The sequence below is a fragment of the Pogona vitticeps genome, chromosome 2, assembly GCF_051106095.1.
Source record: "Pogona vitticeps strain Pit_001003342236 chromosome 2, PviZW2.1, whole genome shotgun sequence".
Taxonomy (NCBI): Eukaryota; Metazoa; Chordata; class Lepidosauria; order Squamata; family Agamidae; genus Pogona; species Pogona vitticeps.
In genome coordinates, this window is record NC_135784.1 from 82,354,725 (window position 1) to 82,369,998 (window position 15,274).

The following is a 15,274-nucleotide window of genomic DNA, read 5'->3' on the forward strand; positions in this document are numbered from 1 at the left end:
AACATTTAAAAATAAAAATTCCACAGCAGTACATTAAATTATGCTTTAGGTCATTACTAAAAACCAGCAAAATGATGAATAGAATATCAATGAACTCAGCATATACTGAGCAATGCCAGGGCTTATCTCCCTAGCAAGGTAATTCTGTGATCAGGTTGCTTCTGCAAAAAAGGTCCTGTCTAGAGATGATTGTTTAATTTGGTCTGATTGCAAATGTCTACATCAATCTGACAGAAAGAAATTGATTTAAGAAAAAAATGTGGGAACAAGTGAATCTGACAGCTTTACTCATCCAGGCAGAGAGTTTTGAGTGTTTAGTTGTTAAGAGTTTAGCTTTGAATTTCTATATACAGTGGTGCCTCGCTTAGCGATTGCTCCGTTGAGCGATGAAATCGCTTTGCGATGGACTTTTGGCCATCGCTGGAGTGATTGCTTAGCGATGGCCCCTATGGCTAAAATTCGCTTTGCGATGATTGCAGGGAAGCGATCATGGCAAAGCGAACTTTGTTAAACAGCTGATCGGTGGTTTCAAAATGGCCACCGCAAAAAAAATGGGCGCTGCTGTTTTGCCTCGCTTTAGAGGCACCCAAAATGGCCGCCACTATGGAGGAATTTCGCTTTAAGGTAAGTTTTTAGCTCATAGGAACGTATTAAATGCGTTTTAATATGTTCCTATGGGCTTTTAAATATCGCTTGGTGATTAAATCACTTAGCAATGTTTTTTCCGGAACAGATTAACATCGCTAAGTGAGGCACCACTGTACTCAATCAGTCCCGTTGTGAAAGTGTACATTATCATCATGACAGTGCCCCTAGCTACATACATCCAATAAGGAGGCTCTAAATGAGTAGACAGATGAATAGGTGTTTATTCCCTTCCATCTCTGCAGTTATAAATTATAACACTCTGAAGAACAGGTCTTTTATAAAGTTAATAACTCTTCATTGCACATTCAAGACCAAACCGTGCAATGTTACAACAGATCGCCTGCAACAATATATTGTTCCTGGAAAACTGCATTTCTCTCCCTTCTACTCTGAGATATGCAGCCAGGTTGAGAGGGAACAGGACAGCCTGGAATGGGTGTGGCAAACTCCCTGTCATACTCCCAGCTGCTCAGAAAGGCCAAAGGATTTGTCCCTAAGAGTGTTGGCTCCTCCTCTACAACCCTGCTTCTTGGACTACAGCTCCAGAATCCCACACTGTCGTTTAAAAACCATGCATTTCACATGTCTGCCACTAATCCAAACTCTTTCAGTCACAAGCCATACAACAGGGCATCTGACGAAGAAACTAGGCTACGTGGATTACTAACCTATTCCACAGTTCTGTGGACTTTTAGTGAAGTCACTGGTCGTCTTAAGAGTGAACCACGCCCTGTGTGTCGACCCATGAAGCTGGGGGTAGCAATGGCCCCATTCTACCAGTATACTAGCAGCCATTGGCACTTGCTCTACCAGTATCCCATCCCAGCTCTCAAGCCTTTGTCATGCCAGATGATTATAGGCCTACAGTTGGAAACAACAGCACACCCTTACCAGCACTTGGAAGGATGATCATGATAATGATTAAAAAACATTAGGCACAGTCAAAATTATAAAAACATTGACTGGTATTATATAACAGATACGAATTTTAAACAAAACCCTAAGTATCTTTATTATTATTATTATTATTATTATTATTATTATTATTATTATTATTATTATTATTATTATTATTATTATTATTATTATTATTATTATTATACAAGCTGTACAAGCTGTACAAGCTTGTACAAGCTGTACAAGCTGTACAAGAAGTACAAGCTGGATTCCGAAGAGGCAGAGGAACTCGAGACCAAATTGCTAACTTGCGCTGGATTATGGAGAAAGCCAGAGAGTTCCAGAAAAATATCTACTTCCGCTTCATTGACTATGCGAAAGCCTTTGACTGTGTGGACCACAGCAAACTATGGCAAGTTCTTAAAGAAATGGGAGTGCCTGACCACTTTATCTGTCTCCTGAGAAACCTATATGTGGGACAGGAAGCAACAGTTAGAACTGGACATGGAACAACTGAGTGGTTCAAAATTGGGAAAGGAGTACGGCAAGGCTGTATATTGTCCCCCAGCTTATTTAACTTATATGCAGAATACATCATGCGGAAGGCTGGACTGGAAGAAACCCAAGCCGGAATTAAGATTGCCGGAAGAAATATCAACAACCTCCGATATGCAGATGATACCACTCTGATGGCAGAAAGTGAGGAGGAATTAAAGAACCTTGTAATGAGAGTGAAAGAGGAGAGTGCAAAAAACGGTCTGAAACTCAACATCAAAAAAACTAAGATCATGGCCACTGGTCCCATCACCTCCTGGGAAATAGAAGGGGAAGATATGGAGGCAGTGTCAAATTTTATCTTCCTGGGCTCCATGATCACTGCAGATGGAGACAGCAGCCCTGAAATTAAAAGGCGCCTTCTTCTTGGGAGGAAAGCGATGACAAATCTTGACAGCATCTTGAAAAGCAGAGACATCACCTTGCCAACAAAAGTCCGAATAGTCAAAGCTATGGTTTTTCCTGTCGTGATGTATGGAAGTGAGAGCTGGACCATAAAGAAAGCAGACCGCCGAAGAATTGATGCCTTTGAATTGTGGTGCTGGAGGAGGCTCTTGAGAATCCCCTGGACTGCAAGGAGAACAAACCTATCAGTTCTAAAGGAAATCAACCCTGAATGCTCACTTGAAGGACAGATCCTGAAGCTGAGGCTCCAGTACTTTGGCCATCTCATGAGAAGAAAAGAGTCCTTGGAAAAAACCTTGATGTTAGGAAGGTGTGATGGCAAGAGGAGAAGGGGACGACCAAGGATGAGATGGCTGGACAGTGTCTGCGAAGCAACCAACATGAACCTGACACAACTCCAGGAGGCAGTAGAAGACAGGAGGGCCTGGCGTGCTCTGGTCCATGGGGTCACGAAGAGTCGGACACGACTAAACGACTAAACACACATTATTATTATTATTATTATTATTATTATTATTATTATTATTATTATTATTATTATTATTATTATTATTATTATTATTATTATTATTATTATTATTATTATTATTATTATTATTGGACTACAAACTCTCAGAAGTGGTCACGCTGGGTACTGTAGTCCCAAATTCAACCTTCCGAGCTCTGGGCCATCCATGCTTGTGCCTCTGTAGTAAGGAAGCAGGCAGTCTGCATGCCATTTACCATGAAAGGGACCAAAACTTTGCTGATGTTGCAGAAACTGAGCCTGACTCAGATGATTAGTTTTGCTTTGTGGCAGAGAAACCGAAAGCCCAGCGGTGGGTCATGCTCTGCTGCCCTCCAGCTACACAAACCAAGGAAGGCAAGTGCTCTGGGAGGTGGGGCAGGGGGTCGGAGGTGGCTCATTGTGTCTCCAAAGGATTTCTCCTGCTGGGCTGGGAATGCCATTTCCATCCGCAGCCCAGCAGTCAGGGCACCAGCAGACTCAAGCCACCCTGTGTCCTGTTTCATTGGACAGAGAGGTTTCATTATACAAGATTTCACGGAGGAGTCTGGAATGCTGTCATGTTGTCATGACAAGCAAATGCCCCGTTCCTGCAGCGAAAAGAACCACTGAGAGCTCCAGAGCAGGCAGGCAAGATGAAGAGAGAACAGAGTAGCCCAATATTGTTGTTCCTTTATTTCTCTATTTATTTTTTAAAAATCTGAAATTCCCTTCAGTACAGTATTTCCAACACGGTTTTTATAGCAAAGCCTTTGAATTTGAAAAGAAACAGGGGCATCTAGAAGCACAGCCTCTTTTTCCGCCAAGCTCAGTGAAAAACACCCCCTTGGTACCTTTGGCTGCTCCAACTACCGTACAATTGCACTCATTTCACACACCAGCAAGGTTATGCTCAAAATCCTGCAAGGTAGGCTTCAGCAGTATGTGGACCGAGAACTCCCAGAAGTACAAGCTGGATTTCGAAGGGGGAAAGGAATTAGAGACCAAATTGCAAACATGCGCTGGATTATAGAGAAAGCCAGAGAGTTCCAGAAAAACATCTACTTCTGCTTCATTGACTACGCAAAAGCCTTTGACTGTGTGGACCACAGCAAACTATGGCAAGTTCTTAAAGAAATGGGAGTGCCTGACCACTTTATCTGTCTCCTGAGAAATCTATATGTGGGACAGGAAGCAACAGTTAGAACTGGACATGGAACAACTGATTGGTTCAAAATTGGGAAAGGAGTACGACAAGGCTGTATATTGTCACCCTGCTTATTTAACTTATATGCAGAATACATCATGCGGAAGGCTGGACTGGAGGAATCCCAAGCCGGAATTAAGACTGCCGGAAGAAATATCAACAACCTCCGATATGCAGATGATACCACTCTGATGGCAGAAAGTGAGGAGGAATTAAAGAACCTTGTAATGAGAATGAAAGAGGAGAGTGCAAAAAACGGTCTGAAACTCAACATCAAAAAAACTAAGATCATGGCCACTGGTCCCATCACCTCCTGGGAAATAGAAGGGGAAGACATGGAGGCAGTGACAGATTTTATTTTCCTGGGCTCCATGATCACTGCAGATGGAGACAGCAGCCCCGAAATTAAAAGACGCCTTCGTCTTGGGAGGAAAGCGATGACAAATCTTGATAGCATCTTAAAAAGCAGAGACATCACATTGCCAACAAAAGTCCGAATAGTCAGAGCTATGGTTTTTCCTGTAGTGATGTATGGAAGTGAGAGCTGGACCATAAAGAAAGCAGACCGGCGAAGAATTGATGCCTTTGAATTGTGGTGCTGGAGGAGGCTCTTGAGAATCCCCTGGACTGCAAGGAGAACAAACCTATCAGTTCTAAAGGAAATCAACCCTGAGTGCTCACTGGAAGGACAGATCCTGAAGCTGAGGCTCCAGTACTTTGGCCATCTCATGAGAAGAGAAGACTCCCTGGAAAAGACCCTGATGTTGGGAAAGTGTGAAGGCAAGAGGAGAAGGGGACGACTGAGGATGAGATGGCTGGTCAGTGTCTGCGAAGCAACCAACATGAATTTGACACAACTCCGGGAGGCAGTGGAAGATAGGCGGGCCTGGCATGCTCTGGTCCATGGGGTCATGAAGAGTCGGACACGACTAAACGACTAAACGACGATGACCTTTGACTGCAACATTCAGCCCTTGCATGTACAGCGGTGCCTCGACTTACGAACGCTCCGACTTACAATCATTTCTAGTTATGACTAGCTCCGTCTGCAAAATTTTGCTTCCATTTGCAACTGGAGCTTCCACTTACGAACAGAAAAAGGCAGGGGGAAAAAGCAGGAAATTCAAATTTCTAACTGTAGGTGGTGACAAGGCTGCTTCTTTGTAGCTCTTTTGCTCCAGAGATCGTGGGACGCTTCGGGGGCTTGGGACTGCCTCCTTCTGCTTCTGAGAGCCTGTGTGTATGTGTTTGCAAGGAGGCGTCTGGCTGCCCTGTAAGGAAAGGTGCTGTTTTCTGCATTTTAAAAACTGTTCTGCGTGTTTTTGCAGTGTGGTTTTGAGCTGGAGGGTTATATTTCTGTGCTGTGATGGGTCTTGGGGGGGTTTGTTTGGTTTTTGGTCCCCCTATTTCTGATGGGTCTTGGGCGGTTTGGTTGCTTTTTAATTCCCCCCCATTTCCAATGGATCTTGGAGGGTTTCCTTGCTTTTTGGATTCCCCCCCCATTTCTGATGGGTCTTGGGGGGTTTGTTTGCTTTTTAGTTTCCCCCCATTTCCAATCTTGCATCATCTGCTTGATTGCTTTTTGCTTTCTTTTGTTTGCATTTGCAATGGGTCCTGCACGGTTGATTGGTTTTTGTTTTGTTCTCCTTGCATTAGGTCTTCCACACTTGATTGCTTTTTGCTTTCTCTTGTTTGCATTTGCAATGGGTCTTGCACGGTTGACTGCTTTTCTTCCCGCTCCCCCTTCGGCTGGAAGGGATTAATCGCAGTTCCAACTGGTTTTTTAGTGATTTTTTTGGTGATTTTTTTCCTTCGGCCGGAACAAATTAATTGCATTTCAATGCATTCCAGTGGGAAATGGTGCTTTGACTTGCGACCATTTCGACTTACACCCATCTTCCTGAACCAATTAAGTTCATAAATCGAGGCACCTCTATATGTGTAGGAGGCAGATGTTCTGTGATTTTTCAGGCAGGCAGGACACCTTTTAAGAACATTTGTCTCGATAGGGACAGCCAATTCCCACACTCAACCTTGAGGGAAAGGCCCTGCATCACAACAGTGTGTTGCTCCTAGGTGCCCCTGGGGACCATTGGTCTTAGGAAAACAGCTGGGAGGGGGACTTTTTCATCCCATTCCACCAAATTAGAGAGAAGCTCTGGGCTGAAAACTCTGCTCGTAGCCTCTGTGTTTGCCCACAGCTTGCTTTATTTGACCCATTGCCCTTCCCTGGGAAACTGAGCTGATTCATGCAGATGCAGCTCCTCAATGCATCCACTCAATAAGGGGCGTGTAGTATGAGAGAGAGGGTGTTCCTATGAAGAAAGGTTGTGTGGGATACACTTCCCCAAAATTACCTTTTTGTCCTGTTTGCTGATGTTGTCTAGGCTCAAGGACGCCAGGTAGTTCTTCCCCCCTACAAAAAGCCGCCCCCTCTCTTCATCAAGTAGCAGCGTGTCATAACAGCAGGAACGCTCCAACTCATAGGTGCGCAGTCCATGGCGCATCCGGAGATCTGGAGAGAAAAGGGGGTCTGAATGACAATCTAAACCACAGAGAAGCCTGTGTGATGCACAACTCTGTTAGCACTATCAGAAAATCAACGTCAGGGAGAATCAATTGGGACCAACTAACCATGGCACACACCAACGGAATGACATGAAGACAATAAATAATTGGTTTAAACTTTTGTAACTTTTTTTTACGAATCACATTAAATATAGGAACAGAGAGGACGGTTATAAATGTTAAAATAGACTAAAGTGTAAGCTGTTAAACATACTTATATTACTCATAGGTGAATTCCTAGCAGAATTTTACTTTTTTGGACTAAAATTCCCAGATTCCTTCAGCTGATGCAGACATATTGGCTGGAAGATTGTGTAATCCAAAATTTAATTTTTCCAAGCTCTGGTTCCAAAACACATGTAGATTTGTAAAATAAAGTGAACATCCTCTTTCAAATTTCTCTCTTAATGTTCTTTGTACTCTGACTGATGTACCCATGGTTTTTGTGTTGGGCTAGGAACTGGGAGACTTGAATCCCCACTTGGCCATGGAGATTTGCTGGGTGATCTTGGGCTGGTCATAATCTGAACCTAATCTATCTCACAGGTTTATTGTGAGAATAAATATGGGGAGAAAGAAAGCCATGGATGGCACCATGAACTCCCTGGAGAAAATGCAGGATGTGAATGTAAGCAAATCCGATCTGAATCAAATCAAACCAAATCAACTGATTGACCACCAACTCTACAGAGAGGACTGCCAGGTCTGCAGCAGCATCCAATTCTTTGAAATTTCAGGGTTAAACTTTGGAACCCATGGATGTGCCCCTTGGCGACATCACAAAGGGTGTGCCCTAGTGCTGTCAAAAGGGGCTAACTCTCCAGCAACAATTGCAAAACAGTGTGTGTCTGATATAGACAGACACCGTGGTGAATTTAAAGGCTAATAAAGTAGTTCAGCTAAGAACCTGCCTACCTCCCAGAGTCCCACACAGTGGGAAGCAAGTGTATATTCAGAAGCCAAAGGGAACACTGTTTTCTAAACCAAAGGTGGGGCAAGAGTAAATCTGGACCGGGGGTGTTCTGCAGTATGCCAGGAAGAACTTCAGCCAAATCAAGAGTTGCCACTAGGCCGAGAACATTCCATTCCTTGAAATTTCAGGGACAAAACATGAGAACGAGAGAATAAACACCAAGGGCCCATGACTTGAGACCTTAGTAGGGAAAGACGTAAGAGATGGTTACCATTCCCAAAAATATAAGCACTTTTTTTCACCTTAAACGCTAACTGCAATATTTTTATTATTATTACATACTTTATTTAGTTTAAAACAGTAGCGATAGTACATATTAAAAAGGAAGGAAAAAGAGAAAGCATAAAACAAAAACAAAAAAAGAGATTAAGGTACAGAGTTAACCAGACACTATATTTGCTATTATCATATTCCTTTTTTTCTTTATCAATCTGTTTATCATTGGTGTGTGTATATATATAAAAATAAAATTACCTGTACATGGATCGCAACTTTCTTTACCTCTTTTACAAGTCATTTCACATATTCTACATTTATGTGTTTGCCTGGAGCCACACATAAAATAACTCCCATTTCTCGTTTTGTGTCTGTTCTGTGTTTTGTTCTAATATATCTGAGAGTTTATCTATTTCTGCTATGCTCATTATTTTTTCCATCAATTCTTCCTTTGTTGGCTTTTGGAATCTCAAAGTTTTTCCAATATTTGAGAATTCTGTAGAGAATTCTATAGAGAATTCTGGCTGCTGTTAGTATCATAATAACTAAGTAACCATTTATCTTATTTATAACATCTAGTGTAATATTAAGTAAGAATAGGTCTGGTTTAAGTAGAATTTCATATCTCATTATTTCTTTAATAGCACCTTTACCATTTTCCAGCATACTTGTGCTTTTTTACACATCCACCATATATGATGAAATGAGCCTTCATTGTTCATTTTTGCTAATTTAGTTGGAGTTACATACCATCTATAGAACATTTTATAAACATTTTCTTTAAAGTTTAAGTATTTAATTGTTTGGTTTAACTGGGATCTATCTTGTAATATTCTCTGGTACATGAACAAGAGAAACGTTAAAAACCATGACATTGGTACCTCTCATAAATCCTTGTTTCAATCAAGTCGAATTTATGCAGGTGACCTTTATGTGACCTTGGCTGTGTCAAGGCCCCTCTGAGCTCTTCACACCCTTCTGTTTATTTGGACTACAAGTTTCTCAGAGTAGCCATTAACTCCTTATTAAGTCTGTATCCCCAGTTTTACTGCACTCAGTAGAGCAGGCTTTTCAGGGCAGTGTGACCATAATAATTTGTAGTTTTTAATAATAATAATAATAATAATAATAATAATAATAATAATAATAATAATAATAATAATAATAATAATAATAATAATAATAATAATAATAAAGCATTTAACAAGCCTCCTTCAATTTATAGCAGTGCAATTCAATCACTTTGAAGTTCTGCAACCGAAAATTGAATGACAATAGGCTGCACGTTTCTGATAATAAAAGATCATCAAAAGGGCAACGAACCTAGTAATGATCAACCAATTACATGCCTTCCAACAAGACTCAAACTCCTCACAGGAGTACATGCAAAATCAATATATAATTATTTAATTGAAAACTCCATATCCAACTGAACAAAAAGGGAACTTTAAAAAGTCAAGAGGCATGAAAGATCAGCTCCTTATTGATAAAACGATGCAAAAAGACAGAAAAGAAATCTTAACATGGCCTGGAAAGACTATAAAAAGACATTAGACTCATTGCCACACAGCTGGATTAACACCTGTCTAAACATTTTTGAGATTAGTAAAAATAGTCAGAAGTTCCTCAAAAAAACAAGGAAAAATGGAAAACTGGGTCGATGGTAAAGAAATTGGGGAAGTTAGCATCAAAGGAGGAATATTCCAAGAAGTTTCTTTGTCATCACTGCTGTTTAACGTTTCACTAATCCTTATGTCAATAATTTTAAATAAAACAGGACTGGGCTACCATATTTCAGAACAAGCAGAAAAAAATCCCAATTATCTGTTACACAAAGATTACCTATTAGACATGGGGTATTCATATTTGTCTCCCATTTTATGAAAGCTAAGATTGAAGGAATTAGTGTTAACAGCAAATGTCGCCTCTGCCAAGAAAAAGATGAAAGATGTGTATGTCACACCTCATCTGTGAATGTCCAAAGTTTGCACAAACAGATTACAAAATTAGACATGATAGAGTGGGAAAGTTAGTGCATTGGTCATAATGCAAATATATATATATATATGCATTATGACCAATGCACTAACTTTCCCACTTGTGGATGAAACATACCTCAGTGATCCCCATCATCACTGGGGCTTCGGGAACAAAAGCAAGAAATTTCACACAGTATTATAAGCAGTTGCAGATTCCAGAAATAGCATCAACAGAGCTTCAAAACACGGCAATATTAGGAACAGCATATATACTACGTCAATATTTAACAGATAGTTAGTTTTTTTAAAATCAAAACTTGTATCTGTTATGTAATACCAGTAAATGTTTTTATAATTTTGATTGACTGCCTGGCATTTTTGGGGAAAAAATAACTAAATAGTAATAATTTGGCCACCACACAGGCAGAAAAACCCAACTCTCTCAGACTGTTAAGACCATTAAACTGCAAGATGGTGTTCAGAAGATGGCTTTTAAGGACATCCAGATTTCAGGTAAATGTCAACCTGCTCCATGGTACTGTTTTACTTCTATCCATGCTGATTTTAATTATTTTTAATGCATCTATTCAATTTTAATGGCTTCCCAGGGGGGTTAGTTACATGATTTTAAGTTAAATATGGTTTATCCATTTTTTTATTCTTTTAAGAACATTGTAAGCTGCCTTGAGCCTTGTGGGCTTGGGCAAGCGGCACAGTCCCAGGATGCTCCCAGAAGAAGGGAATAGTAAATCACTTCTGAGTATTCACTACTTGGAAAACCCTGAAAAAGAACAGCCGTAAGTCGGAATTGGCTTGAGGGCACATGCAAAAAAATGTAATAAATAATAATAAACCAGAGAACCTATTTTCATTTATTTACATACAAAGCACACTTATAAAATAACAATTTCTGAACTTTTCCCAATATAGCTTTAAAATTGAAGTCATCTTTCCCACCGCCCACTGCACAGCATGGTGCCTAATTAGAGTATCAATCTTCACTTGTTTTTGTAGATCTTCACTTGCAGATGAGAACAAATGCTTTGTCCCCATTAGGGCATTTTTCACATTTTAGAATTTTTGTGTGTGTAAAATTCACAGAAGTGGTTTCTGTACAAAACCTTTTTTAAAAAAAAAAAAACCTTGTATTTAGCACAAAATATAGGGATTTTACACAAAATATAAGCTTTCTTAAAAGCAAACATCACACCATGCTGCTGTTGAAAAAAAAGTCTTGTTTTTTTTGCTGTTGTGCAAAAGTAAAACATCTTACAAAGCTGGACATTTTTTTTCATTGAAGCTGTGAAAATATCTAAATATTCCATATCTTTTCAGAGCACAACACTTATCCTCTACTTTGGATGCTAAAAGGACAATGTGGAAAATACAGTGGCAACCCACACTTCACCCCAAAAGAGGCCACTAAGTTGCATAAAAACTCCAAATGCTCCTTTGAAGTTATGGTGTAAAGTTAGAAGTTATTCTTATTCTCCTTAAAGGAGAATTATAATATGTCTCATCCAAGTGAGGAAGACTAATTGTGTACCCACTGAGTCTGCTGCCCATTTGCTTCTGGTGGACAAGTAGTAATTTCAAAGATCCTGATCTCCCCTTTTCTCCTTCTTTAAAGACATCTTCAAAAACAGAGGTTTTGGAAGCAGACCTTCAAACAGAGGACTCTCCTCTATAAAAAAGGCTGTTGTTAGGAAACTCTCTGTGTTGTGGGAGGGGGCATCTGCCATTTAGACCTACAGGCAGGGGTGGCCATGATCCTGAGATGCCAGAGTGACTGAGGTTTCTTACGAACCTGCACCAATTGTGTGTAATTCAAAAGTTCCTGGTGGTTTTGTCTTCCCACTCTACCTCCAACTCAAATCCAATCACTGGTTTGCACCAGACCCTCCCCCCTGCATATGCCCATCTTCTAAGACCCCTTCCTGATCCACCCCCCCCCCCAGTTATAACAGGTTACCAGCCTCCTCAGCAGTGTGACATTAATCTCCGAGCACAACAGGCATCTGCACAGAGAAAGGGTCCTTTCTCTTCCCACAGAGCCTAATCTGCTTTCGGCAGTGGGAACAAATAAGCTATTGTGGGGAAGTGAAAGAAAATGGCTGGCAGGGGAGCAATCCACCCACTAATTAGCTGTTGCTCAGGTCGGGGGGGGCATGGGGTGCGCAGGATCCAGAGGGAAGGAAGGCATGGTCTGATCTGTCCCACTAGCTTGAGAGCACTGGGTATTGACTGTCACCACAACAATGTTGAACCAGCAGCAGGAGCATGATGATTTTGAAGAAATGCTTTCTCTCTCTTTCCTTTCTGTAGTGTGATGACTTTGCGGCTGGCCCAAGACGTTTTGCTGCCTGAGGTGAATGACAAGATGGTACACCATGTACAGCCCACGTACAGAGCCTGACTTCCAGTGGTGGGCACTTAAGAGCAATGCTCTTCAGCGATGCTCCATTCCTCCCAACAACACTCCCTCCAGGATCTGTGACCGACAGCATCTTGCTCACGTTACCTAATGGAAGAACCTGCCTCAGGGCATGATCAACACACAGGCATGAAGTCTGCCTTTTGGACTGCTTGTGGGGCAAGCTATTTCCTGGTGATCACACAAGGTATGGGGAAGAACAGCATTCCAGCCAAACCCCAATCCATGCCCAAGCTGGACCTTTAGATTCAATAGCAGAGCTATTACTTTCGGGGGGGCGGGGCGGTTGGTTGAAGCGATTCTCTGAATGGGCAGAAAGGGTCACTCTAAGAGAGGTCACTCCTGGCAAAGTAACCAACCACACTCAGGGCAATCAGACATGGCCCTTTCTCTCCATCTGATGACACTCTTTTAAGTTCTCTACTTTTAGCTGGACCATAGATGTCTGAGCTTCTCTAACTTCCAGCTGCCAGTTCCTGAAGCTTTTTACCGCTCTGCAAAATCTTCTCCTTGCCTGGTAAGACATTAGTGATCTACATTTCAGTGTTTTGGCCACAGGGAAGCAGACTAGTAGTTTTTTTTATGAAGATAACAACAGCAGCAACAATGCCCTCCACCAAAGGGACTAACATTAGAAGTCTGGAATCTTCCAAACCACTACAGCATTTCTGTGCCAGCCTCAGAGAAAAAGGCTTTCCATTCTTTGGGGCCATTAGGACAACCCAGATGGATCATTCTGTTTTTCATCCATGACTCCACGCACTGACTCAGTGACTTGCTCTAAATTCCTGATTGCCTACAGCTAACAGTTACGAATCAGGCTGCCTTTCCTGCCTATTTGTTTTAAAGAAATAAAATAGTTTAAGGTGAGGCAACCTCAAGGAAGCAAGGCATGATACAGTGACTACCCCTGTGGGGTAGATCAAATTGAGAAGGAATGACTGGTCCAGATTTGTCACCAAGTGAGGCTGAAGCCTCCCTGCTGAGTGAGGTCCCATCTTGATACCTTGTCCTTTGCTCTAGTTGCTATGACCTGGCTAGCTTCCAGTATTCCACACCCTTGCCTGGTATTTTCCTGCTGCCACTGCTGATTGGAAAGGAGGCTTCTTTCTCCCTCCCTTCCATCTGTCAATGAAAACTTATCAGACAGAGTGGCAAGCCCTAATGCAAAATAGGAATTGGATAAGCTCACTGACTCTGACCTTTAGGAGTGACATATTTCTGTTTTGCTTACAACCTTGCAGGAGGCTCTGCACCTGGCTGGCCCACGCCATCCCCAGGCACCTGTGTCTTCAACCTGCCTCTTGATGTTCTGCCTTCAGGCCAAGCTCATCCTTGCTCTCTATGGGCAAATGGAAAGGCTGTTCCTTCTGTACCTTTCCTGCTTTTTGCCAGTCAAGGTTCTATCAGTTGTTATCAATGGAGTCTATCTGAAGAAAACAGTTAAGAGTGAAGCTATGTGACCAATCAGTCACTAATGAAACTAATTAGCCAATTAAGCTCACCAATGTAACAAATTAACATTTTTACACAATATGGTGTTTGTTTTTATCTATGAAGAACTGTAAGTAAACAGAAACATTTTATTCTTTATCATTACCAGAGTCTCTGAGTGAATGTACTGAGACAGTAAGTGGCAGATGAGGTAAACTAACAAAGCAATCCGCTCTGTAAGTTCCTGCCCAAACCATTTTATCTGCTGTGTAACTACAGCAAGTTATTAAAAGTCAGTTATTAAAGGCCCACTCAAATTTCCTCACAAGTTCTGCCACCAAGATCCCCTAGCCAGAATAGTCCGTGGCCATGCTGGCTGGTCAGGTGGGTTGGTCTGGATGTAGGAGCTTTTCCCGGCATTAATCTTAAACGAGCATAGCTAATGATCCTGTTGACCAACCATCCTGAGTTATAGCCGAGCACATCCAGAGGATACCCAGTTAGGGGAGCCTGGTCTAGAAGTAAGAGGAAAACGCTTCCTCAAGTGTGTCACTAATCTTTCTTTCTATGGTATGAACAGAACAGAATTGGTAAGGTAAATAAGAATGGGACTCTTTTTTTAACCATTTGCCACAAAAGCCAAAATAACATTTCCTTCTGCTCTGTTCTCAGGCTGCTTTTGATTTCCTGATGCTGGTGAATCAAAAAACCAAGCCATACCAAATGAAACAACCTAACAACATCTTTTTAAACATAACTATGGTGTCTTGGGTTTATTTTGGAAACAACCTTCCTACCATAAAACCTTGTTTACGAACAGAGTGGCAAGGGAGAAATTAGCCTGTTTCAAGGGAAACTGAAGCATAGCTACATATACTCATTTTTTTCCTCAGCCAGAATAATTAATCTTCTCTGGGCCTCTAACCTGCTTGAATAATAAAGAAGTGATCAGTGAGAGCAATTGCTACTTAGTGGGGGCCTCAGGTACTAAGGTGGCATTTGGTGAACCCAGCCTGGCATGTAATACTGTAATTAGAAACAGGTATCTGGATTAGAAAGATACAGACAAATGCTCTCCAAATAGTCCCAGTTGAGAGAGGGAGAAACCCTTCCAAGATGCTTCAGGAGGCATTCCTCTGTGCGGAGGGAGCACATCAGCTCTAAGAAGCCTTCTCAATGCTGCTGCTTCAAACAGACAAGGCTCTTCTCCTTCCGTCTACACATTTCCTCTTTCCCATAGCTTCTCCTTTACTTTGGGAAGTCACCCCAAATAGGAGATAAGATGCAATTGCCCAAAGAACAGAAAGCATTTTGGGAACAGAATCCAGAAGGAAAAAATCACACCAGCCAACCATGTGAGTTCCTTTGCACTAAAAGCAGCCCCACTACCATCCCTGCAAACAGTAGCAAGAAGCTCTGACACAGTGATCTAGACTGGGTTTGATGTTATAAGGTGGGGGGGCTGCCAAAGGAG

General features: G+C 41.6%; 1 protein-coding gene and 1 long non-coding RNA gene across 4 annotated transcripts in view; one reads left to right on the forward strand and one right to left on the reverse strand.

The window, feature by feature from the left end:
- SEMA3B (semaphorin 3B) overlaps window positions 1-15,274 on the reverse strand; it is a 67,963-nt gene that overhangs the window by 31,526 nt on the left and 21,163 nt on the right. For all 3 annotated transcript variants that reach the window (XM_072989843.2, XM_072989842.2, XM_072989844.2), the window contains exon 3: window positions 6,554-6,711. In XM_072989843.2, the coding sequence (XP_072845944.2) occupies window positions 6,554-6,711 (158 nt within the window). The remainder of the gene's footprint in view (window positions 1-6,553; window positions 6,712-15,274) is intronic.
- LOC144586760 (uncharacterized) lies at window positions 7,796-12,370 on the forward strand. The gene is made up of 3 exons (XR_013541780.1): window positions 7,796-7,933; window positions 10,356-10,445; window positions 12,258-12,370. It is a non-coding gene; the product is annotated as an uncharacterized LOC144586760 (long non-coding RNA).